This window comes from Pogoniulus pusillus, chromosome 34 (genome assembly GCF_015220805.1).
Source record: "Pogoniulus pusillus isolate bPogPus1 chromosome 34, bPogPus1.pri, whole genome shotgun sequence".
NCBI classification, from domain to species: domain Eukaryota; kingdom Metazoa; phylum Chordata; class Aves; order Piciformes; family Lybiidae; genus Pogoniulus; species Pogoniulus pusillus.
Window position 1 is genome coordinate 14,703,661 of NC_087297.1, and position 25,382 is coordinate 14,729,042.

Consider the following 25,382-nt stretch of genomic DNA (forward strand, 5'->3'; position numbering starts at 1 on the left):
TCAGACACTTCCCTGCTCAAACCAGCCCTGCAGCTGAGCTCACCAAAGAAGAAAGGCACTGCCCTCCAAGAACACCACCTGAGCAGGTGCAGAAGGCACTGCCAGCCTCAGGAACCGCTGCTGAGGACTCTGGCATTGCCACACCAGGAAACAACCAGGCCTGGCACCTGGGAGTCCCAGAGCCGTGCCTCCAGCCCAGGCCTTTTCCCTTAACGCCAAAGGAACGGCACAGCCAGGGTCGGGTGCTGAGAGTCTCTGCCCGTTACTGCAAGCAGAGCTCTGTCCCACAGCTGCTCACGGCAAGGACGCGGCGGGCACGGGGCAGGGTCCCTGGGGACAGGGCACTGGCAGGGCAGGGGCAGGGACAGGCATCGCTCACCACAGGAGCACCTCAGGCCAGGCTGCCCTCACCTTGCTCTGAACTCTGCGGCACCCACACACAGATCCACCTTCCCTCCGTGCCTCAGGAAACGATAGCTGGGATTACAGCAGGGGAAAGAGGGATCAGCTCACCTGTGGAGCAGGAGACTCAGCTGGAGGAGGAAAATGACATTTATCCATTTCCTCAGAGCCAGGAAAGGGCAACAAACTCCTTAGAGAAGCTTTAAATGAACTGTGCCTGCTGCCTGATCAGCATTTTAACCTAAAAGGTGTTACAGAAATGCCAGGGAAGCACAAAACCAAACCCTCCGAGTGCTAAAGCATCTGTGTAGGACAGTGCAATGCCCACATGCCAGCAGAGCAGCAGCCACCTCGCCTGCATGCAGAGCTGCTCCCCGTGCCTGGCCTGCAGTCAGCTCTGCCCAGCTGAGTGTGCACAGAGCCAGCAGAGGCTTGTACCAAGGACAACTCTGTGCTAGCCTGGGGATAAACCAGGCTGTGGCTCTCACTCGGGCACGCCAGCAGCCTGTGTTCAAGGGGTGAACTCAGCATGCTGCTCTTCTTCAAGGGAAACACAGCAACCAAGATAAAAATCTCCTATCCTGCCCAACCCAGCTGGCAGCATGCTGGGAACTGGACCAAAACACCCTTAGCACGACAACTAATTCACCCACTGGTCACCTGGGGGTCCTGAATGAGAAAATACCTTCTTTAATGAAGATATTTCTGTAAAACATAACATTGCCTTTCTGTGAGTGAATTTTCACAGCAAATTCCTTTTTCACTGCAACTTCCATTTGCAAAAGGAGCAAAACATTTAACCATCAGGCACAACGCCACCAATGAAACTTCCCTTTCCAAGTGCCACAGCTCCTTTCAGGAACTGATTTTAAAATCCACGACACAATCCCAAGATAAACTCACACTGGACACAAACTGCTGGATGCCTCCAAAACCCCCACGGTGTTTGGAAATCAGGCTATGCTTCAAGTGCTGCCATTTGCCATGTAGCAGAAACACCACGGGGAGTACAAAGGCAGAGTTCTGAAGGCCAGGTGACTCCTAAACGACTGGCCAATAATTTAGTCAATGAACTAATTAACAGGAGAATGCCCACATGCACTAAGCAGCTGATGGCAGATAGGCTGTGGTACAGCTGAGCACAGCAGGGAGAGACGTTAAGAGAGGACAAAGACAACTTAGTGTCTGCCCAGCTTTTGCAGCAGGGGTGTAACTTCCACTTTGGATTATCAGTGATTAAAGGAGCTGGTTCTTGTATTGCTGCTCCTGCTTGCATGCCTGATGTCAGACATTCTCTTCAAGTCAGCACTGCCTGGTCCACTCAACAGGAGGCCCTGAAGGCGGCTTTGCCTCCACAAGGAAGAAGCATCCCAGAGCACAGCGAGCTTGCCCAGTGCCATGTGGGCAGCCCACACTCAGCTCCCTGCCTGCCACCTTTGTCCCACTAGAAACCACAGACATATCACCTTGGCAACTGGCACCCAGCCAGTCTGACAGATGGACTTCGGTGCAGGCAGCCAAGAGACTATGTATAAGCATCAAATATGTTTTTGAGAGCAGGACTTCAGCCAGGAATGCTGAAACAGCTGTCCAGGCTGAGCCTGCATGCCTGCGCTTAAGAGGATATGCTATGGCCACTCCAGCCCTGAGCTGGATTAACTGGGAAGAGAAGAAAACAGCTCCCACAGCCACAGAAGGTGAGTTTTGCACAACCAGGATTAGCAATACCTGAGGGGGCCTTCACTGACCTACTAGCAGTGGGAACACTTGTAGGGGTGAAGAGCTCTTTGGTTCTGTTGCCTGGTGAAAGCTCTGCCGCATGCATCAAGGTCTTCCCTCTGAACACTTCTTTGTGTCTTTGCACATCCTTACTTTGTCCAAAAGCCAACAAATGCAGCAGCAGCAGGATCAGAAGAAAACATCTTGGTGACCTTCCATGTCACGTTAGAGCATGGGCATTCATCTTCACGTGTGTGACCAGGAGCTGTCTCACCAGGCTTTCTCTTCTCCAGCTCTCAAAGCTCACTCCAAGACTTTGTTACCTCCTGCCTGCATGCACACATTTTACCTTTTGACCTCATCTGCATCGCTTGCCCCAGAAACAAAACCACCCTGCCTGGAGAAAGGAGCCTCACACAACGCAGGACATGGGGTGGCTGACCAAGCTATGCCCTGGCCACCTCCATCCCACTCCTCTGCCCAGCTGTGCTGCCACAATTCCCTCTCCTGCTCGAGGACACGAAGCATTCCAAAACACTGAGAAGCTCCAAGAAAACATCTGCACACCCCAGCATGTCAAACAATGCTTCTTTTCTCCCCACAGAACTCAGATTTTACTCCTGCCCCTCAGCAAGTCTTTGACCCAAGTCCAAAAAGAGGCAAATACTCAAAGCTGACCAAATGAAGTCGCCTCACGAGTTCACAGTACTTAAAAAAGCCAACACCACCAGCTCCAGCAGCAGCATCACTTCTGGCCTGGGATAACTCACAGGCTGCAAGGAGGTGATGGGACTTCCTGCTCTACTTCTAAACACTTTGTGTTCATTCATTTTCTCCTCCCTGTGGGCACAATCAGAACAGGATCATCCCTTTTTGCTGCCCCCTGTGAGCAGACGCCTCATCTTTATTCTTCTGGATCACCACACACGGACTTCAGCTCTGCCAGGGTACTCCTAGGACAGATCAAAGCTGCCTTCTGTGCCTGGCAGGTGCAGGGTCCCACAGAGCCCTCCAGCAGCTGCTGGTGTCTTTTACCTTTGTCAGCTTCAGGGCCAATCTCTGCCACAATTAAAAGCTACCTCAGTCACCTTACTGCCATTTCCCTTGCTAGAAGCATCCCATGACTGGCACTGCTTCAGTAATTGGCATCGCTCCTCTTGTCCAGCAAGGATTTCTAACCACTGACCTTGCTTTCTCCTTTGGTGAAGTCTTCTTCCCCCCTGCCTTCCTCTTCCTCCTTCCACACCTTCTTATGGAAGGTGTCCCTGCCTCCAGCTAGGTGACTGGAACTAGATGATCTCTGAGGTCCCTTCCAACCCAAACCACTCCATGATCCTGTGATCCATCTCTTTAACCCTTCATTCCCCATCCACAGCCTCTCCAGCTCCTGTTTCCTACAGTGTTTATAAAACCATCTCTTTGCAGCAGTTTTAGCCTCCTCTCTGCTGCTCCATACAGCAAGTCCAGACCTTAAGCAACCAGATCTATTGTCAATTAAGCTGATTCTAGGTTAATCTAGATTTCCAGACCATTTTAACCTTTCTTACAGGGGAGAAGAGAGAGAAAAGGCTTTGGCAAATAGCTTCATCAGGCAGGTTGGCAATGCTGTGAGAACAGCAGGAAAACTTGTAGTAATGCCTCTCCTCCCAAAACCAACCTCAGGCTTTCTTAAGGCACCACAGGCAGCCTCTGCACGGCTTTAGAATAGGTCATGGGACAAACCGCTAAAAAATAGGCTAAAAGGAATAAAAATAGTGAACTGGATCACTACTGCTTAACAAAGAAGCTGCAGACTCAGCTCAAACACGTCACTTCACACACATCTATTTGACATGGAATGATTATCTGCACCTTTCTCAGAAAGCCAAAGTGACCTGAAAAGGCGACAGAGCACCGCAACACCGTCGGCAGCTTCCCCAGCCCCGTGAGTCCCCCTCTTAGCTCGCAAAGACTCCGCAGGGCTGTGCAAGACTCCTTCCTCACAGAGCCCTGTAAGTGATGCACAGGCAGTCGATCTTCTCACGTCTCACAAACCATCACAAGCACACATCACTCCAAAGCACCTGACTACCTCAGAACTCTGTCTGCCACCATCAGACATCCATCCATCCATCCATCCCCACCCAAAGTCAGGTGCCACACCAGAGCCCAAATTTATGGCATTCCTTGAGCTTTCCTGTGCTCCCTAACCGAGCTCTTAACCCTGAAGTTTTACCTGCTGCTTCATCAACGATTTGTTAACTCTTTTGTGAGTCACCAGATGACTGATCAACGCTGACCAACACTTTTTGCTTAGCTAAAAGAAGGCTGCAGAACTGAAGTGAAGCACACCAAAGTCTCTCAAAGCGCTTATCAAACATTAAATTGTGGGCAGAGCCTCAAGGCATACTGAAAAAAACTGAGAGATGCAGAGCTGCTGTCCTGGCAAAGAGAACGCGGAAGGTGCCGGGCAGAGTCTCACACTGCTCTCTAAAATCCCCCGGCTGGTGCCAAGCGGTGAGCAGTGTCAGACCCCCCCGGCTGTCCCGTTCCGTGCTGCAGGGTGTGAGCACAGTGCTCCGACGCAATCACCTCGGTGTCACCTGTCACTGCCACCACACAGAACTTTCACACAGCAAGGTATGGCACCTCGGCAGCTTCAGAAGTTCACTCTGGGAAGCAAGCCCAGCACAGACGCCGTTCAGGAGCAGTACCGAAGCACCCGCAAAGAGGCCTTCCCATAGCCCTGCGCCTCCAAAGCGCCCTGGCACACCTTACCTAGGTAGAGCGAGGCATTCTCCTTCTTGACGTTGTCATCTAGGTAGGTCGGTCCCAGGGTATAGATGGGTGTGGAGCCCATACCAATAAGGATCTGGGCACAAATGAATAAAGCCACATAGAGAGAGTGGTCGTTGCTGCCCGAGTCCTTGAGGCAGCCCGGCGAGTCCCACTGCTCCTTGGCGCTGCCGTTACCCGTCACGCACAAGCCCTCGTTGCTGACAGAGGAGTTCAGCTCCTGGATCTGGTACGGCGGGGAGATGAAGTGAGGTAAGGAGAAGAGCGCAGCCCCCAAGGCGATGAAGAACCCCCCCACGGCCAGCCAGAGCGGCCTGCGCCCGCGGCCCCCGAAGTAGCTAATGAAGACCACGACCACGAGGCTGCCGATGTCGAAGCAGCTGACCAGCAGCCCCGACTCCGAGCTCTTCAGGCTGTATCTGCGCTCAATGGTGGTGATGACGCTGCTCAGGTAGCCGGAGACCATCAGGGACTGGATGAAGGTCAGGAAGCACATGCACACCAAGAAGAACCGCGAGTCCGCCAGCACGGCTCGCAGGTAGGCTCCGCCCGGGGGACCTGGCAGCAGCAGCGGCGGCAGCACCGGGGGGATCCCGCGGCCGGGCTCCGTGCCCCGCGGGAAGCTTCCGCTGCCGGCGGCAGAGGGGCGGGCAGCTCCAGAGGCGGCGGTTCCGAGGCCCTGATCGTGCCCGGGAACTGTTGCCGCGGCGGTGCCCGACCCGGCGCAGCCGCCACCTTCCCCCGCAGCCGGCAGGGGGGAGCCGAGCCCGGCCCCGCGGCCCCCCCGCGCCTCCGGCCGCTCCCAGGTCCCCTCCACCGAGGCCATGCTGGCTGCGGCCGCGGCCTCACAGCAGCCCGGCCGGCTCCATCGCCGCCGTGCGTCGAGCGCGCCGAGCAGCCCGGCGGCAGCGGAGCATAGCGGGGAGGGGAGGAGGGCGGGAGGAGGGCAGGGGGTGGCCCTAGCCGCGGCCGCACGTGTCCGCCCGAGCCCTTTGTGACTCCATTCTCCTCAGGCTCGCCGACAAGGGGTGGCTGGGGCAGCCCCGCCGGCTCCGGCTCCCCGCCGCCGCTTCATATCCACGGCGCCGCGCTTGGTAGCCGCCCGCCGAAGCCCCGCCGGTGCCGCCGCTCGCATCCTCCTCCGGCCACGCTGCTGACGGAGTTCTGCGGGTGCTGCCGATCTGCGGGGCGGAGAGAAGCACGGGAGGTCAGCGGGGCCGGCCTTTGCACCGCCTTCCCCGCCCTAGGGGTCTACGCGGGGCTCCAGGCGCAGGACGCGGGGTCGCGTCCCAGGGGACGGTACCGCGGTTCGGCAAGCGCCGGGCGGAGCGGGGTCATCCTCCGGGGGCCTCGGCCCCTGCGCGACCCTTTCCTCCGGCAGCCCAAGGTCGCTGCGCCCAGCTCTTTATTGTCCTGCCTAAAAATAAACGCGCGGCGATAGTTACGCCGCGGCTGCAAGCGGGAGACCAAGGGAGGGGCAGCGGGCGGGGAGAAGGGGACCGGGCCGGTACCGAAGCACCCCCAGAGCCCACATCCCGGGGCTACCCCCAGGCCCGCCGAGCGGTGCCCAGCCCGCTAGCCGAACACGCCTTTGTCCGCTTTTGTCTCGCCGCCGCTCAGCTCGGTGCGCAGGGACGTGGGGAGGCGGCGGTGCCGGCTCCTCCGACCCCCGGAGATAGGCAACGGGCGGGGCGGGAGGACCCCTGGGCCGCTCCGGGCCCTCTCCTCCCAGTGGCAAGGCAAGATGCGACTACTCACCGTGCCGGCGGCCGAGCCCCGAAGCCCGCCGGGCCCTGCGCCCGCGCTTTGCCCCAGCCCCCCGCCCCCGGGCGCAGCGCAGGCGCGACCGCTGCCTCCCCCCGCTGGCATTGGGACTGGCTCTCGGGCCCCCGCTGCCTCCCCCGGCAGCGATCAACCGAGCTGTACCCTTCAGAATCCTCCCGGAAAGCTGTGGGAAGTGCTCAGTTCCTTCGCTGTCCTTGGGGGGATTGTGGGCACGGCTCCGGGAACGCTCGCCGTGCCCGGCGGTGCCTGCTCCGGGAGAAGGTGAGACATTGGAAGGCGAAACCTGTTAAGCGCGTCTGCGGGAAAGCGACAAGAAAGAGGAGCGCGGTGTGTCATTGTTATTTTTTAGGCCACTTGCTGATCTGGTTTGTTCACGGTCTTGTCTCCAGCACAAACCCCATACGGAAGTGGGAAACATGCACAAAAACTCCAAAAAGTAGTTCAGAGTTTGCACCTCAGAGTCCCTTCCTAATTCCCTCTCTCACTCTGTGCAGTTTGTCAAGTCACTGCTTTTCCCCTCTCAAATCTGTTTTAAAACGCTAGTACCAAGAACGGTCTAGTCCTGCAAATTATGCCGTGTGTTGGGGTGTGATGGTGAGGTGAGGAGGTGTTCCCCTTTTCACCCTAAGCTTTACCAGAAAATAATGCCGCAGAATACAGCAGAGCAGAACACTTCACACGTTCCCGAGCAGCTAGTGCTTTTCTGGCAGCATGGAGGAGTTAACTGAAGAAAAGGAGGGAAAGGAGGAGCAAAAAGCCCAGCAGTGTTTAAGGCTGACTCACCACAGTTGGTTACTTATTCATAGCCCTAATCAATAAGATTATTTTGGAGGACACCATCTTCCATTTTTATCCAGCTCCTGCCTTATTCCTCTTTGTGCTTGCTTGGCACTTGAACACCTCAGACAATGCAGCCAATACAGTCCTGTGTCGTCCCCCCTGCCGTGTTTTTCCCCATGTTTCTCCTGGTAAGGAAGCCCAGGCTCAGTGACTGGTGTCGTTTATCTTCTCCTCTGACAGCTCTTCAGGTACCCTCGAAAAACTCTTCTCAGTGATTCTGCATCTCAAGGATTCCTTCTACATGAGGTCCCTAGCACTGTTCTCATCACACAGTGTGGTCAGGTTGGAAGAGATGATCATTGAGGTCCCTTCCAAGCTGGCCTATGGTTCTCCTCTTGATCTCCTCCACCATCAGCCCCTTCTGGACACAGCTGTTTGTGCCAGCTCTGGCCCTCTGCTCAGCCCTCATCCAGCTCGCTGAGGTGGCAGGAAAACAGCCTGAGGGAAATAAGCACATTTTTCTGGTTTATAAACTGAAGCACTTCAAAGATGGAAGAGGAGAGGTCTGTAGATCAAGAAGACAAGAAGGCAACCCAAGCTCTTGACTCAGCCACCTTGCTGAGCCATCCCAGAGAATGTGGCAATCCAGCTGCAGGGCACCAACCCAGTGAACTTCGGTAGCTCCATTGCACTTAAACAAGTGTGTGAACCAACTGCAGTTGTTAAGCTTTACGGGTGGTCAGCTTTGGGATATTGCCCTATGACCAGAGAACAACAGCAGTTGTCACAGAAGCCTCCTTCACTCCCATGGGGCAATGTAAGAGTGCAGCACTTGCAGCCTTCACTGTAGCTGCAGGCCACACACAGGTTCAGTTTCAGTTCCTTCTGCAGTGGTAAACCTACCAAGAGATAAAATTGTCCTCAGGACTAGATGAAGGTGTCTCCAGCTGCCAAAATGCCCAACTCCCCTGCTTGCTTTTGGCCCTGAACACTTCAGCAGTGGCTTAGCTGAGCTGAGTATGAGCATCCAGTGCCCAGTGATGAATGGGAAATCAATGCTGTTCTCTTATCTTGACAGATTGATTACAGAAGGTGCAATGATGGTGCCCAAGTTCACAACAAAATATAAATGTATAAGACTCGTTATGCAAGCTCCCTGCTTTTAAAGGCTCACCATAGTGAATTTAAAACACAGTGTCTCCCAGGCACAAAACAATCAGCTGGTGGTGCAGAGCAGTCTGCTGATGGCCCAAGAACACAGTTCCCTCTTTGTTAGGTGGAGGACACAGGCTAACATGCTGCTTTTGGGTTGTCTGTGCTAGCAAAGGACATCAAGCCATGAGTAGTGAGAGATAGCAGGCCCTCCATCTTGAGTTTCCAGCTGACAACCCTCTTCCACCATGGACCGCCCCTGCCACAGTGCTGAGCACCCACATGATGTTCTTGGCTGCTGTGCCTTGAGGGACATGGCTTGGCAGAGATGACTTCTGCCTCAGTGGAGCAGGAGAGCAGTACTTGAACTCAGGCTGGCTTGGACTCAGAAGAGAAGGTAAAAGACCTACAAAGGCACCATCTTCTCTAAGGTCACTTTAGCTGTGATGTATTTAGGGCTTTACATGTACTTGCCAGTCCAGGGAGCTGCTGATGCCCATTGGTGTCCCAGTATGATTTGTTCCAGGCCACAGAGAGGGAAGAACTCAGGTGGAGTGCCTGAGCTGATGGCTCTGCCAGGTTTTCCACTCGATGCTATGCCATGAGTACATTAGACCAAGACACTTGTCTTCCTTCCCCTTTTCCCTCACACCACTGCCATTTTTGGGCAGCATCTGCTCCTCATTCCCAGCTCAGTATTAATAAAGCAATAAACAAAGCAGGATGTGCATTAGGAGGCTAATGGGCTTTAGGTCCTTCTGGAGCATGAGCACTGGGAAGCATAAAGCCAAAGGACAAGTAACGTCACTCCTCGGGGGCCCTCGCCGAGCCAGGGTCCTAATGAACTCCTGCGGGGAGGAGAGTAGCTCATTGTTATTATCTGGGATGTCAGAGAGCACTTTTAACAGCAGACACTAAAGAGCTCGTTTAGTACAAGAAATGAGCTTAACCACATCCAGACACTGTTCAGGTAAGTCCACCTTAACATTTGTTGGTCTCCAGAGAAGAGCTGAGCTACAACTTCATGAGTGAAATCAAGGAGGTATGCAAGTGAGAGGTGCAGAGCAAAATGAGAATCAAAGAGAAGAGGAAGGAATAAGAGCAAAGCTGAGAAGTGGCAGCTGTCAGCATTAAGCTGTACATACCAGAGCAGAAAGGGCTTCCTTTTCTCCCTGAGGTCACTCCTCTAGGTCGTTGTCTGCCCTGGACCATGCCACTTGTCCCGGCAGCAGCCTCTCAACCCACAGCAGGGCCAGGCCAGTGGAAGTGCTGGGCTCAGCTGGCCATCCAGTGACCACTGGGCACAGAGGCTCTGAGATGGGCTTGCAGGGGGGCAGTTAGAAGCAGCAGGAGATAAGGCTGCTGACAGGGCTGTGTCTGGCATCGTGCCTACAAACATGGGCTCCCCTTTGAGGACCTGACAGAGGGATAAGGGCCATGGCACCTACAGCAGCCATGTGGAGGCCTCTAGAGCTCTTAGTCTTTTAGAAAATGCCAGGTCTCAGGAGGCCAGTCAGAGGGAGCCTGCCTGAGGGAAGTCTAACACTTGTGCTCAAAAGCAGAGCTCACTGCTCCAGCAGAAGCCTGATGCTTAACTCTGCTTGTCTGAGGAAGCCATTCAGGCAGCTGTCCACACCCAGCCCATACCTGGGGCTAACCTACAGCAGCTGCTAGATCACCCAGTAGAGAAGGAAAAGGAGAAGAGGCCTCTGGGTTGGAGCAGAAGTGGATTGAATGAAACAGCCAAACTCACCCAACATCAAGCAGCTGAAGTTATCCTCAGCACAGGGAGCACAGAGCAAGCAGAGCAAAGCAGCCTTGGGAACAGGATAGGGAAAGACTCTCCAGGGATGGGGAGAAGCAGGAGGCAGCCCTGTCCTTAAGCTCTGTCCTTTATACTAAGGGTGATGCTTATGGGATGATATTCACCTGGAGCCAGCTCAGCTGCCCTGGCTTACTTTCTATCCATTTCATTCTTATTGTTCACATTTTTTCCCAGAAGTGCCAGTTCCTCTGCTACATCCTGCTCTTAAAGTGAGGAATGCACTCATCCAAAACTGTGGCAGCATCCATGGAAGCCAGGCCCAAAGCCATGGCCACAGACTGGAGCAGATTTCCTTCCCTCACTCAGAGATCCAATTTCTCAGCAGCTACTGCTGTATTTCAGTGTCACCTTCAGCAGCCTATGGCAGGGATTCTGTACTCCTGCAGAAGTTAAAGCAGCTCAGCTTGCTCAGTGCACCTGTTGGGACCTTAACCAGCCCTGAACATCCTGCCCTACACCCACACACCTGCAAGTGTGCTCCTTTGAAATGTAAAGTGACATTGAAATCCTTTGCAGTAACAGGTGGGATCTGAACTCTTTGTTCATATCCCAGACCAAAATTCCCTGTCAAAACGGGACCTTTGCTCTTGTTCTTCCCTCAGCCGATCAGAGCAAATGCCCTGGCAAAGCCACAAATCATCACCACCTCAGTGGAAGGAACATGGAAGAAGGCCACAGAGTGAAATGCTTTTGGCAAGAAAGTCAGCATGCAGGGAGATGAAAGTGCCCGGGAACCCCTGGGTCATCACCCCCTGATCCCAACCACCAACACATGTTAGGCTCTTAGCCTGCTGCGGGCACAGCGTGGCCTGGCCACAACCGCCCCTGCCTGCAGAACACAACCCCCCCAAAGACACAACCTCTCTAATGCACTATCTGACAGCAAGCAAGGCAAAAATCGACCTCATTGCCAGCTTCTAAGTAAGTCTGCACTGTGCAGAGGGGTAGGCACATCAGCTACAGCCTTCTGCGTGAGGCCAGTGACCACAGCGATGCCCGAAGGAGCCACTCCAGGCAGTCACCTCAGGTGGGAGCCAGCAGTGTGCCACTGATGCCTGCACACAAAGGGAAGGGAAAGTGCAGGAAAAGGGAGCAAATGCCGACATGGGGAGGACTGTGCTCTGAGACAAGCCCATGAGGCTCTGCTCCCTGCCATTTCAAAGCCCTGGGGCTGCTGTACTCTTAAACCAATTTCTCCACCTGGAATATGAAGAGCAGGAAGGAGAGCAGTGTGGGGTCTGTGACCTGCTCTGAAACATCCCCCTGCAATTCACAGAGACAGAAAAGCCAGCAAAGCAGCTGGTAAATATGCACAGTGCTCAAAACACCTTTAGGCCAGATCTGAGAGCAGGGTTTGTTGGCTTGCCCAGGGAGGCAGATTTTACAGCCTTAGGGTCCCTACACAAATAAAACTTGCAGATCTCTTACAGGAGTGCATCAAAATTGTCCTGGAGTTCTGTATTTGTTATTATAAGGCTGAGCAAAGCAGCAAAGGAAGCGCTGTGAAAGGCACCATGTGCAGAAGCATTACTCACCTCTCATCCCTGAGAGCAGGCTTTTGATGTGGGCATTCTGAAGCCTTACTTCAGCAAGCAGGAGCCTCTGCAGCTGCTGACCTGAGAAAGCTTTCAGGCATGGAGGCTCCTAGATGAAACCCAAGGATGACTTTAAGCCACTGCAGCCTGCCATTCTGTGTTCATGACCACACCACTAAAGGCCTGAGCTCTCACCTCTGTGGCCCATGCTCTCACCTGAGCTCCAGGACAGAGCAACTGCCCTGGCATTAGGAAAACACCACCAAGTTTGTTCCACCCATAGGACCAAGATCAGCTGTGCAGCTTGAGCGTCATCCCAGTCTGTCATGGGGGGCTTGAAGTCACAGAGGGTGTCACTGGGACTGCTGCTTCCACTGTCAGCAGGAGCAAGTGCTGGGCCTCTTCTTGTCCCTCAGAAACCTTCAGCTCCTCAGGGACAGAGCCTATGTTTGTACAAGAAATGTTGCACCTCCCAAATGCCACCTCACCTGTGGGGAGTGACATCAAAGGATTTCACATAGCCACTGCTATGCAACATACATCCTAAAGAGTCTTGAAAGGAAACCCTGCCAGGAATGGTGCTCACAAGGCAGATTTTCACTCAGATGTCTGCAGTCTGTCACTGCTGCCCCTGCAGCTGTTATTTTGCCTTTCATGCTGTGACATTGCTGGATCTGGATCTGAAGTGTCAGAAAATGGGCTCCCTACCCATCACCTAAAGGAAGAGCTGCCTCTGGCCTGAGGACAAGACAAAGCCAGCACAGCTTCAAGGGCAGCGTCAGCAGGCTTCGTGGAGTGTGGAAAACCTCCTTTAGAAGAGCAAGGACTACTCAGCACAGTGAGGGGAAGGCCAGCAGCCCCCTGTTGCTCCTGAGGCGCACTCAGCCAGCCCTGCGCTAAGAGGGAGGCTGTGAGCCAGCGGAGCTGCGTGAAGCCGCTGGAGAAGCCAGCCCGAGCTGCAGCAGCAGTTCCAGCTCTCTCCGTGTTTGGTGCCCAGCTCTTGCTCCTTCCCTGCTCAGTGTTTCAGCAGAGTCCCCCTGGCTGGTTTGTGTCCCAGCAGTCAGTACGGGGCACTGGGGAATCCAGCACTGTGGGGTTTGTCTGCCACCTACCCCCAAGAAATTAAATGCTCCCCAAAGTCCAAGGGTAAAATCCTGACCCTGGGTGCACCTGGAAGCTCTTCAGGACACGCAGCTACCTGAGGGAAGAGGTTCTGTGTCTTGAGCCTTCAGACAGGACTCAAACTACCTGCAGCTGCAAATGCATGCCCCAGGCTGCACTGCTACTGGTTACAGTTTGTCTCCCCCCGCACGTGTGCTCCTTCCCCAAGCATAAGGGAGGATGAGAGAAGTCCCCAGCTCTCAAATGCTCCTTTTTGGATGACCGAGAGGGGTTTGGGAGCAGAGCAGGTGACAATATGCCCATCACTCGCGATCTAAATGACAATGTGAAGCCTCAGCTTCTAAATGTCAGGGTCATTTGTGGGATTTCTATTTTCAGTAAAATGGCTCTGGCTGTTTCCATGGTTTCACCTGAAGTATGTGCAGAGCCTCATTGTTAGGAACCTTGAAACCAAACCATTCTGATAGTAAAATAGACCTCCTCTTCTGCAGGCACTTCATTGTATCCAGACACAAAGCAGGCTGTATTTACCCTGGATGGGTTTATGGAGCTCCACGCTGTGCCTGTGAACAAGAACAGATGTTGGGATTATCCAATTTGCCCTTCTTCTGGGCATATTGCACAATTACAGCTTTAATTATTCCTGCAGAATGGGTTGCTCCTGCAGCAGATCAGCTCTGCTGTCTGCTGCACAGAAGGAAAGATCAGCTTTATTAAAATAAACTGTTAAGAACACACGCAGCAGCTCCCAGGCCTGAGGAAAGTGCAAAAGCCAAGCAATATTCTTTGGAGAGGGTTTTTCCAAGGCTGTGTGCTCACATCCAGCCCTGGAAACTCCAACCCCAGCTGCTGGCTCTTGCAGGGCACAGAGGCAGTTTCCCATGATTGCTGTTACTACTTAACAACTACTAATCAGAATCAGAATGCCAAAAACAGATTGAAGGAGGACTCAGGTGAAGGCAGCAAGGAACAGCTCAATGAATTTTCAAACCTCCAAATGCAAAACCAAGCCACAATCCTGGAGGAGAGAAGATCTCCATGTTAAGGCCTACAGCTCTGCTGGGGTGGGGTTGCCAGATGGCTGTGCTCATCTGTGCAGTGTCATTGGCACAAATACTGCCTTTTGTCACCAAAATGAGGTTACAGTAGATGCAACTCCAGTGACTCAGATGAGGTGGGAGCAGGCACAGTGTGGCAAGGAAGCCATCACATTAGATGGACACTGCTACAGCCCAGCTCTGAGCAGACTCCAGAATATCATCAAGTGCTGAGCCAGGTCTTTAGTCACATTGGTTCCTTCCTTTCTGTCCTTGGAAGCCTCTCTGTTAGCAGGCTGCCATCAGCTGAAGCTGGCAGCACCCACATGACACCAGCCTTTGGTGGCTCTCTCGTTGCTGGTGGCTCTTTAGTGCCATAGGAGCCATGGGAAATAGAAGCACATGGAGAGGAAATGCCCTTTGGTCTCTGATCAGCTCTGGCCTCAAGGTGGGGAAAACCTCTTTGTGTTGACCTTATTGGGCCAAGAGCTTTCAAGAGCAGTGAGTGGGACCAGCTCACCTGGCTGCAGCTGTCTGGAATGGGGCCATCCACGCAGGCTTCTTGGGCCAGGCTCCACAATCGGTAGAGTGGTGGCACTCTGGACAGGTCTCACTGTGAACAGTTCCCTCTTTGGTGGAGTAGAGCCCTGAGGCAGGCAGGACCAGGCAGGACCAAGTCCCCTCCTGAAGCCAGCTGCTAAATGAAAGAAGATAATTCCTCACGTGCCTTCTTCTCAGGCAGCCCTCCTCCCCAGAGGCATCCTGCTTGTCTGGGGTGCTTTGATTTGTGCATGGTTTTTTCCCCTCTTAAGAAATCATTTCTTTAATTGACCTGTTTCAGTGCAACATCAGGTTATTTCTCAGATCTATTATCCTCAAAGCCATCAACTCCATAAGCATGAGAACAGCTATCAGTGTGGTTCTGCTCTACACTGCTGTGCTGAATCGGTGAAACTGTTGTCAACCCCCAGAAGCATCCTGTCCATGTAACTGCCAAAGTACAGAATCACCCAGAGCTGGCAGGGCCCAGGTGCTGGTGGTGCCCAGTAAGGTTCAAATGCCTAATGGGAGCTTGCCCCCCTGTGCTGTGCTGTATTGGCTAAATCCTGTAAGCCCTGTAGCCATGGCTTGGGCCTTTTTCCAGCCAAATCCTCCAGCAGTATGGGGGGCTTGGGCTCCCCATGGGAGCAGGCAGACCCTGCTCCAGCACAGCCCCACCAAAGTGCAGCAGGGAGGATGCTGTTTTTGTTAGCAGCTGATCCGTTCAGGGCAGATGGCTCACATGTGATGAAGAGGTCAAAACTAAGCCCAAAGATCTGGGTGCTTGGCCACTGCTCTCTGTCCCTGTTGCCTAAGGGGCTCACCAGCCTGGGATCCCTGCCCCTGCAAAACAAAGCACTTTGGGAGAGAATTAAAGAGAAGTCCTTTTGCCCTAGAACACTCCCAAGCAGTAATTATTCTTGCTGCTAATAATTACAGCAGGGGCCTGCACAGCATGCACTGCCCTGCAGCTCAGGTCAGAGCCTGGGTGATGCTGATCACTCTGCAGAAATGTTTGGGGCTGCTCTAGCTCTCATTCCTCACTGCTCCCAAAGACATCTCTCCTCTTTTCTGGAGTCTGCTCTGCCCAGAGTGGTTTTGTCATTGTTCATAGCCAGACAATCTGCCACCTCACCAGACACTTGAAAGTGGTTTAGCTTCTATTTGTACTCATCCTTTAAGGTTTGGCTTTGTTTTTAACTCACATCTGCCACTAAAGCCCAAGAAGGTTCAGGACAGGAGGTTCATCTTCCATTCTGGCAGGTTTGTTTGACTTGCTTTGGCAGAACACAGAGGGTGATGGGGTCTGAAGTTGCTCCTCATAGCCATGGCAGCAGCATGGCTGCAACCTCAGTCCCACACTTTCGATGCAGCCCTGACCTGATCTACACCATTGCTTCACATGGGCTGTGTGTCTGGAGATCCAGGAGGAGGCAGAGGCTGACATTCCCTGAGAACAAACTCTGCAGGGCGACAGAAGAGACACGAGGCAGGGTAATGATCACTTCAGAAATCTATGCTACACCGAAGTGGATTTAAGGCTGAAACCACTTGTCAATAATTCAAGGGTAAAACACATTAAGAGTTACTGTAATTACCCAGAGCTCAGGCAACACAAACCAGGAATCAAGGGAAGGTTATAAAGAGCCCAGCCATGCAGGCACTGGGATTTACTGGTCACTGGGCAGTGCTATGGCAGAGCCAAGGCTGCCTGCCTGGCTGCCGCGGTGGTGCCTGCTCTGCCTACACAGATGTTGATTGTTTTAAAGGCGTTTAAAATTTGTTGTTTGCTGGCCCTGGTGGCTCTCTACCCGGAGGCAATTGCCTCCTGCAGGGAAGGAGCACAGTGACTGTCAGAGCACACCTAAGGTGATGCAGACATCAGCATAGAGATCTGGAGTAGAAAAGATGCAACGGAAGAAGCCTGGCTGAGGGAGCTGGGCACAGAAGGACAAGGCTGGAAGGCAGCTCAGGGTGCAGCTGCCATCCCATCCCCAGCTCACCCAGACTGCATCGAGCTGCTTCCAGCACAGCCTCGGAGGTACTGGCACCAGAGAGCAGCTGGAGAACAGCCTCCTTTGGAACTGCCATCAGCAGCAGCAGTTTCATGGCAGAGCAAAAGGCAAACAAAGCAAACAGCTGCCAGTTGCTTGCCAGTGCCCGTTAAAGCCCACTGCGGTCTGAAACGCCCACCAGACCCCGGGTGGGCAGAGCAGTGCCTGCCTAATACTACTCCTAACCAACTCGAGCAGCAAAGATGTGGGGCCTGAAGCCTGCGTTACCAGGAAGCGCAGCTGTACCAGCCTGAGCTGCAGGAGTGCTGAAGTCACTGCTTTGGTCTTTCTACCTCACATCAACCTTTTGTGAGACATTGAAAGACTTCCCAGCAGATGAACGCGGACAAAGATCTCTGCGCAGGAGCTGAAAGCACACGGGAGCAGTGCAGTGCCCCTGATCCTCCCAAGCTGACTCACTGCAAATAGAAACCCTTGGGATAAATACCACAGAAACAGCTCGAGATGGTCTGTAGGAAACCCCACGTTCCAGAGGAAGGTAGCTTAGGCTGCAGCCTCCTCTGGATCCACGGTGACAAAAAGACTTTATCTGGCAACGTTTGTCTGTCCTCTGATTCCCACTTCTGCCAGGGGCAGTCACAGCAGGCACTGATGCCTTGGAGACTGGGGCTAGCAGGAGTGAATCAGCCTGAGGGAAAAGGACATCCTCTCCTTTCAGCAGCCCAGATGAAAGGAATCTGAGAGTGCTGTAACGGTGGGAATGAGCTCATTTGCCTCAGCAAGGCAGGGAAAGCTAAGCCAGGACCCTGCCAGCTCCAGAAGTGAGGATACTGGGGATGCCCAAGGGCTGGCTCCACAGCCACCAGCCTAGGTGAGAAGTAGTGCAGCCCTGGTTGTGCCTCAGCAACCAAAGCTGTGCAGAAAAATGTACCAAGTCCATCTTATCTGAGCTGTGCTGTCCAGGTCAGGCACTGCAGGTGCTGTGTACAAGCCCTGGATGTCAGAGCTCATCCTCTTAACTGCAATCCCTTAATGCCCTCCCTCGGCACCGGGCACTGCCCTCACACCAGTGCCCCAGCTGCCCTGGCTGGCTAGGAGAAGGCAGACAGCTCATCCATCTGGACACCATCTGCCTCAGCAGAGCACTGAGTCATGCTGGCAAGCGCCTCAGAGACCCTGGGCAGGCTGTGATGGGAAGAACCTGCACAGGCAAGGAAAATCCCTCTGAAATCCCTGCAAGGACACCACAGAGCAGCCTAAATCTCCACTGCAGCTGCTGGAGTTACAGTCAAGGCATCTGCACCATGTCACCCCACGTTTGTGGTGACACAAACAACCTTGAGTTTTGTGTGGTCATCATCTGTGTCTCTGCCAGACAGCAGGCTGGCCACAGTGAAGCAAGTCCTGCTCTGCCTCACAGCTGACAGCAGAAAGGAGATGTGGCCATTGGTCAGACTGGGAGAGCCGCAGTGAGCACCTTTGTGGTTCCCAAGGAAGGGAGGTAGCAGCTGCCCTTGACAACAGCCTCCAGACTGGGCCATTGCTAGGGGTCAGAGAGCAGGAGCACACACAAACATCTGCTTACAAAGTGATGCTGGGGAGGCAAAAAAACAAGGGAAAAGGATGAACTAGGAAACCTGGGAGCATTTTGGCACCTTACTCGCTGCAGCCTGTGCTCCATAGTGCATCAGGTGTGCAAGAGCCACATGGAAAGGGCTTCCAGCAGCACATCTGAGCTGGCATTGGGCATTTTAGAGAGATGTCTCTTATCCTGTCAAGTCAGGGGCAGACAGCCTCGGCCACCTGCATGGTACAAGTGCCAGCCTGAAGCATCCACCTGACCCAGCAAGGGGAGGAGATGATGAGTGGGCAGAAAAGAGCACATTTGGGTATTTTCAGCTGACTGCATTAAGGAAAACGAAAGATTCTCAAAGGATCTTTGTAAAGCTTGTTTGCATTAAACATAAAACCTCTGTGACCTGTTCAAGGGCAGCAGGGAGGTGGCAGAGCTGGTCAATAACCACCATGACAAACCAGTACTTGTAAATGCTATGAATCACTCAAATCAGCGTTAAAAACAGCTTTGCAGCAACACTTCCTGCCTCTGGAAATATTCATGAGGAAGGAACTTAAAGTGCTGTGCACTGTCTGCTGGATTGCAACCAGGGCTCTGCTGCTCTGGCACAGGAACTAGTGGAGCTTTGCCAGTGCTTTCTGCAGGCTTTGCAGTCCCTGCAAGGGTCCCCTTGGCATGATCATACAACCTGGAGAGGACAAACCCTGCCGAATTTCAGCTGCAGCTCAGTGAAAGCCACTGTTGGTGCAGGATCTTAGCTCACTGGGGTGGTGAGTCTTGGCCACTCCGACTCCCCAGGCAAGTAGCTCATAAAGGCCTCAGAGGCAGCAGGACACCAGTTGTCTGTCTCCTGGCATCTTCATGGCACTGGCTGTCCCACTGCAAGAACAAAACAAAACCTTGATCCAGTCCTTCTCTAGGGGAGGACTTCCCTGTCCAGGTACCCACAGAACGGCGTAGGTTGTAGTGGGCTCTGCTGCATTTGGGAGCCGCCTCCAGGGGGCTGTGCATGTCAAATGCAATCAAGGAACGCATCTGGCACAAAGTGACCTCAGCTGTCAGCCAGTAGCTCAGAGCTGTTGGGCAGCGTAGGCGCTGCTGTCTCAAGAGTGCTGACTTTGGCTACGAGGACAAATCTCCAGAGCGCAGTGCTGCTCTTTCTGCAGCTGTCGCGCAGGCTTCTGCAGCCTGGCAGCGGGATCTGGTCTGGTCCCCCAAGCTCCCCTCTCGCGGGAGCAGGACTTGCCCGGACTGCACCAAACGCAACCCGAAAAAGCCATTTCGCGGCGTGGCCAGCAGAGGGCAGCGTTACATCACGCACAGGGCCGGAGGTCCCCTTAACCCCTTCCAGCCCCGAACCCCAGGGCACGGGATAAAGAGAGCACAGCATTTGGTGCCATCACAGAGCATTTCTACTCCTCCTGTTGTGTTGTGATGCTTTATAGAGTCGAGGATCAGGTCCTGGAAGAGGGCTCTTGGCCTGCTGAAGTTTCCACCTGAAGGTCTGAGGTGCAGTGATTTACACTCAGGGAGCAAGAGTTAACTTCAAGCAGAAGTGCAAATGGAACTAAAGAAAGGCAGAAAGAGGTAAATTCATTCATTTCAGGCATTTGAAGGTTCAGAGAAGGGCAAGCAGCTAAGGAGAGAAGTTCAGCTCCTCCAGGGCTGCACTGGCACTGCAGACCTGCAATGTGCGTTCAGCCAGAACCAGGTCCCTTCCATCCTCCCCACCTCTGCCTTCTGCCTCAGGTCACTGCCTTGGCTGGCTGCCAACTGCTAAGAACCTGCAGGCCAGGGCTCTGGCCCAGCAACACCAGGACACCATGACTGGCCAGCCAGATCCACAGGAGCCTGTGTGCCTTGGTGGTTCAATATTTTCAGGGCTGTGAAAGACAAAGAGAACATCTTGCATTGAGTGCAGATGACTCCTTACTGCTGCGAGCTGCTAACTTCTCTGCTTGCAGGAAGCTACACAGAATTATTGAATGAAACAATTGTTTGGGCTGGACAAGCCCTCCAGTTCAACCATCAGCCCAACACCACCACGGCCCACATACCGAAGTGCAGCAGCCACACATTTCCTGAACACCTCCAGGACTGGTGATTCCACCACCTCCATGGGCAGCCTGTGCCAGTGCCTGAGAACCCTTCCTGTGAAGAATTTTTTCCTAGTATCCAACCTGAACCTCCCCTGGCACAAGCTGAGGCCTTTTCTTCTTGTCCTGTCACTCGTGTTAGAAGAGACTGACTGCCACCACAGAAACCAGACCCAGTTAATGACAGGCCCTGGCACGGCAGCTTTGGGGAGGCAGGGCACAGCAGCCACGCAGAGATATTGCCCAGCTGCCGTGGTCTGGCCACTTGACCTTCCTCTTCTTCAGCCACCCAAGCCGGGAAGTGCTGGTGACATACAGAGGGCATTGCCCTTCTCCTTCCCTGCCTTTCTGCTTCCCTAAGCGTCCTGCAGAGCCCCCTGCAAGCACTGGCTGACATGTCCTGAACGTCTGCCACCCTCGGAGCCCAAGAAGACAGGCAGTGTTAGCTTTCCTCTCCTGATTTCTGGGGGCACTTCAGGCTGCTGTTTTATCTAACTCATTTTCTGGCCCATTAATCGGGCAGATAATGTTTCTCCGCAGAGGCTGAAAGGTCATTTAGCACCTCCAGCACGGCCAGGAGCTGGACAGGGTGCCTTTGCAGCCTGGAGGACCAGCTAGCTCTTCTTTACAGTCTTAACTGCCAGCCAGTGAGCCAGCCTTTGACATCCACTGCTGGGAATTTCAGCAGGAGCAGCAGGGCTTGGGTCACTGTGGTATGGCCTCTAAGCCACAGCTGAAACTTCTGTTAGGATGCCAGGATCTGCTGGCCTGGATAGACAGCATGAGACCCCCAGAGGCCCAGCCTTGAGCTTCCATGGAGCTCAGAGAAAGTGTCCATAGGCTGACCAGTGAAGTTGGAGCTGGCCAGGGAATGGTGTGGTGCCAGCACACAGGAAGCACAGCAGCAGCCAAAGCAGAAGCTGTCTGCATGCTTTCACCTTTCTGCCTATTGTCTGCTCCTAATCCTCTGTCTGTCTCCCCCCTTCCCTCTCCCCCAGCTTTACCCCCCAAGCCCCTGCAGCTGACAGTGTTTGCAGCTCACTGCACTGACTCTTGGCTTCCTTTTCCTCCTGCCACACTTATCTTGTCCATTTGCATTGAAAGGTCCCTCGGACAAGGGACACTCAAATATTGTGTTTTCTCAGCACCTTCAGGCCAGCTCTGTTCCTGAACTGATTTCTGAGGTGCTAATCTACTCACTGTGAGGAGCTCCAGAGTATCTTAACCCACAGCACTGCCAAAATAGACTATAGCCACTCACCACTGGGTTTGAGTCCAAACCAACAGGATCCATCCACTTTTGTGATGGTCATAGCAGTGCTCACAGTAGACCCTTAAATGCCAAGGTCTCATTATTTCTCATGTGTGTATCTTGATGAAATCCAAACTTCCTCCCCCAGTGGGCACAGAGGACTGAAGCCCTTGCAGGGTGAAATTAACTCCTCTCTGCTGGTCATCAAGCACATCAGCAATGCCTGGGTGCACCTTGACAACAATGAACTGTGGAGCTGATTTGTCGGTGATGGGGTGAAGGCTTCAGCTGAACGTTAAAGGTTATGCTGGGAGAGAAGCTCTAAGACAAGTCAGTATCAATCAATCGAGAGCTTAGAAGGAGCTTGTGGCCTCCTGGTGAACATGCAGTGAGCTCCCGGTCTGGGTGGAAGGAGAAAGATCTTGCTGCAAGTAGATTTAAATAAGGTGAGCAGCAAATAAAATAGTTGAGACACAGTCTGAGGTGGCTGAAGAAGCAAACCCGCCCAGTGAGAAGAACAGGAGCCCAGACACAGCTTCCTGCCAGGAGCAGTCAGAACTGCGGCCACAGCATGCGCAGCCCCTTTGAACCAGGCAGTGCAGGAGGGGGCATCCGGTCCAGCAGGAGCCAGCACACACCCAGGACAGCACCGACCCCTCAGCTCACCCGCTGCACTCGTGGGCTAAGCTAACAGCACACTGAGGTCTCCACTCTTTTGTCACGCCAGCGGCTCAGCTCACAGTTACCTACAGCCAGATCTGACAAACCCTGGCCCCATCCTCCAGGTTCTTTCACACTGCAACTCCTGCCCCGAAGGCAGCAGATGACAGTGGAGGGGAAGGGGATGGGGAGGGCAGTTGCACAGCTGATATGAAACTGTGCATGCAGCCATACTGCCACCTTCCCGGGGAGCAAAAAGCTTCCTGCTTCTTTTTCCACCCCTCTGCACTCCATGCAATTTGCTTCCCATTCTCTAGGTTAGCAACCACCCACGCAGCTCTGTGGGGAACGCTGGGAAGTCTCCGAGGTGCATTCCTCAAATCGCACAGGAGGGACCTTCCCAAAGTGGCTCTGCTAGCAGAGAGAGCAGAACATGTCTACACCGAAAGCACCTGGAGAGAGAGAGCAGAACACCTACACCACACATCTGCTGCTTCCTACCAGAACTGCTGCGTGCACGAGTGGGGATTCAGCAGAGCCTTTCTGTTGCTGTGGCAGCCAGGCCAGGGGGTGCGATGCCCACATCAGACCACTGCTGCAGATGAACTTGGCCTCTACAGACTTATTGATGCTTATCCCAACCAAGCCACCGAACTCGGGCTTGCCTGGCTCGTTCTCCCCGGCCTATGAGTGGCAGGGCAAACGTACACCAGAGCCTGGTGTACCTGGGGCCAGCAAGCAGCCCATAAAGTGCAGTCCATTGCCGAGATGGAGTTCTGCATCCATGGCATTTTCTGCCTTTCGTTTCACCAGGAAAAAAAAAAAAACACGCAGTAAAGAGCTCCGCATACTCGGATCCTCTCCCCTTTTTGTTTAAGACATATTCAAGTTATTGCATGTCTCTGCTGCTGCTCCACCAAGATTTCTAACCCCTAGAGCTAGACCCCTAAACGCGTGAACAAAGATGTTCCTCCCTGCTCCTGCTGGAGCTTCGCCCACAAAGCTTTGCGGGCTGGCAGATAAGAGCATTGTGTGAGGTTGGGCTGCACACAGGCTTGGCGGGGAAATAATTTGCCTTGTGTCCGTATTTGAATTTCCTTATTTACTTAACAAAAGGTCCCTTTGCAGCCCATATTTACATAGATCCATCAAGGATGCCACAGTTAGACGCAGGATGTAGCTGGCAGCAGACAATAGCACAGCAGGGTTAAGGCGTTGGGCTGCAGCTCAAGTGTTTTGTTAGGAGGATCTGATAAGTACTCAGACTTTCTGCTAAAATAAAGACCCTGACAACAGTGGGAATTCAGCAGGGTAATCACACTTAATGCAGGCTGTTTAGAGCAATTAGAGGTGATTGGCAGCGTCTTAAAGCCCCGAAACAGAAACAACACAAAAACTGAACTGACCTCGATGGGATGGCAGCCCCAGCTCAGGCTCACGCATTTCAGCGGCAGGTTTAACTCACCTGAGCGAGGAAGGAGCTGCGCTGGGCCTAGGGATGGTTTGGGAGACTTCCTTAGCCGTGGAGGCATCCCAGCGCCCCGCGTGATGAGCAGCTCTGTCAGCAGACAATGCAAACAGAGCTTGGACTTGCCAAGGGATAAATCTCTCTTCCCACATGTCCAGGAGGTGTTTGACAGTGAATGGATCAGGAACGAGGCAGGAAGGCAGGGAGACAGTGACAGATGATCCAGTCACAGTGTGGGCTGGGGAGGGCTCCCAGTGCACACCCAGATTTGTGAGGACTGCTTTCCAACCAGGTCTGTGCCTGTAAATAACCCAGAGGGAGATGCCTGAATTCCACTGGCTGCAATACCCTGATTTACACCCATGCAGACATCCCGAAGTCGCTGAAGTGAGGCTGAACCCTTGCATCCCAAGGATCTAGATCAGAGCTGCAAGTGGAACTTGCTAAGGTAGGGGTCACCAGGGCAGTCATAGAGACTTGTTGCTGTAAAAGCAAAGGGTGTCCCAAAACTGACATCACCAGATGTGAAGCAGCAGTCTGTCCTGGGGAGAAGAGCAGCTCGAAGTTATGAAGCTGTGCTTAGCCAGGCAGAGACAGGGTCTGGGCAGAAAGGCAATCATCCATCTGCCTGGAGCAGCTCAGACCCCGGTGATCCAGGCCAAAACCACTGCGAGGTCAGCTGAAATGCAGGGCTGGGGCAGCTGTGTGAAAGCCACAAGAAATTAAGATCTGCCCTTGGAGTTTGCTTTCTGTCAGACAAAGCAAGCTGCTGGCTTGTCTGTCTTCACCAGAGCAGGAGAATTCATCAGCAGCTGCAGTAATCCCATCTGCACAGGGGTGGGAATTGCCTGGGTTAAGCCACCTTGCAGATAAGCTTCTGGTCTGACCCACTCTGGGCCAGTGGACATCCCACCTGTGCTGCTCCCTCACCTGCCCGCTCTACCCACACAAGCTTCACCCCTGCTTCCAGATCCATTAGGACCAGAGCTTTCTTGGGCAGCGATGCTCAAAGCTCCCTGAGCACATGGACACCTCCCGAGCCATGTGCCTGCTCCACTGCTGCTCACCGGCCAGAACCAGGTGTCCCCAGTTCCCACTCATGCACCTTTCACCAAGCACAGGAAGGGTAAAGGGCATTTGAGGGGGCTACCACGTTACAAGGTTCAGTTGTTTTACTACATAAGAGACCAGGAAAGGTGGAATTAAAATAATCTCCCCAAAGCAAGCTCTCAGAAATGCAGAGACTTCACTCTTTGGATTGGTGGTTAGCAGCAGCAGCATGTAGGGGGGATTGGGGGATGTGGGGGTTGCTACAGCAGCAGCTTCACTCTCAGCTTTGGTTTCACTTTTAAAGCACTAGCTGGGGGCAGAGGCTTGTGGCTACCGAGAATGTTAGTTAATTAAAAAAAAAGTTAAATTAGCATCCTTTCCCTTGCCATGGGGAGCACACAGCCGGGGGATAATGAGTTTTATTAACTCTCATAATGTCACTGTTGATTGCATCCAAATATTGGATCCATTATTTGTCAGCCCCCAAAGAACCACCTTAGAGAAGCAAACGGGTCAAGGATTAATTGATCGGTGGAGGCTCCTCTCCTCCCAGTCACGGCTGTGCACAGGAAGGAGTTTGGGGATGTGGGCAC

At 53.5% G+C, this 25,382-nt stretch overlaps 1 protein-coding gene across 8 annotated transcripts in view; it reads right to left on the reverse strand.

Moving 5' to 3' along the window:
* Positions 1–6,914, reverse strand: part of SLCO5A1 (solute carrier organic anion transporter family member 5A1) — a 34,898-nt gene extending 27,984 nt beyond the window's left edge. For 6 of the 8 annotated variants that reach the window (XR_010308383.1, XM_064170753.1, XM_064170752.1 and 3 more), the window contains exons 1-2: positions 6,823–6,914; positions 4,879–6,077 (exon numbers count right to left, since the gene is read on the reverse strand). Coding sequence is in view for 7 of the 8 variants with exons in the window: in XM_064170753.1 (XP_064026823.1) it covers positions 4,879–5,722 (844 nt within the window). In the remaining variant the exon portion in view is untranslated. Of the gene's footprint in view, positions 1–4,878; positions 6,078–6,199; positions 6,583–6,654; positions 6,727–6,822 lie in introns of those variants that run through there. The other 2 variants (XM_064170750.1, XM_064170749.1) reach the window with 2 other exon arrangements.
* Between the last annotated feature and the right edge of the window lie 18,468 nt (positions 6,915–25,382).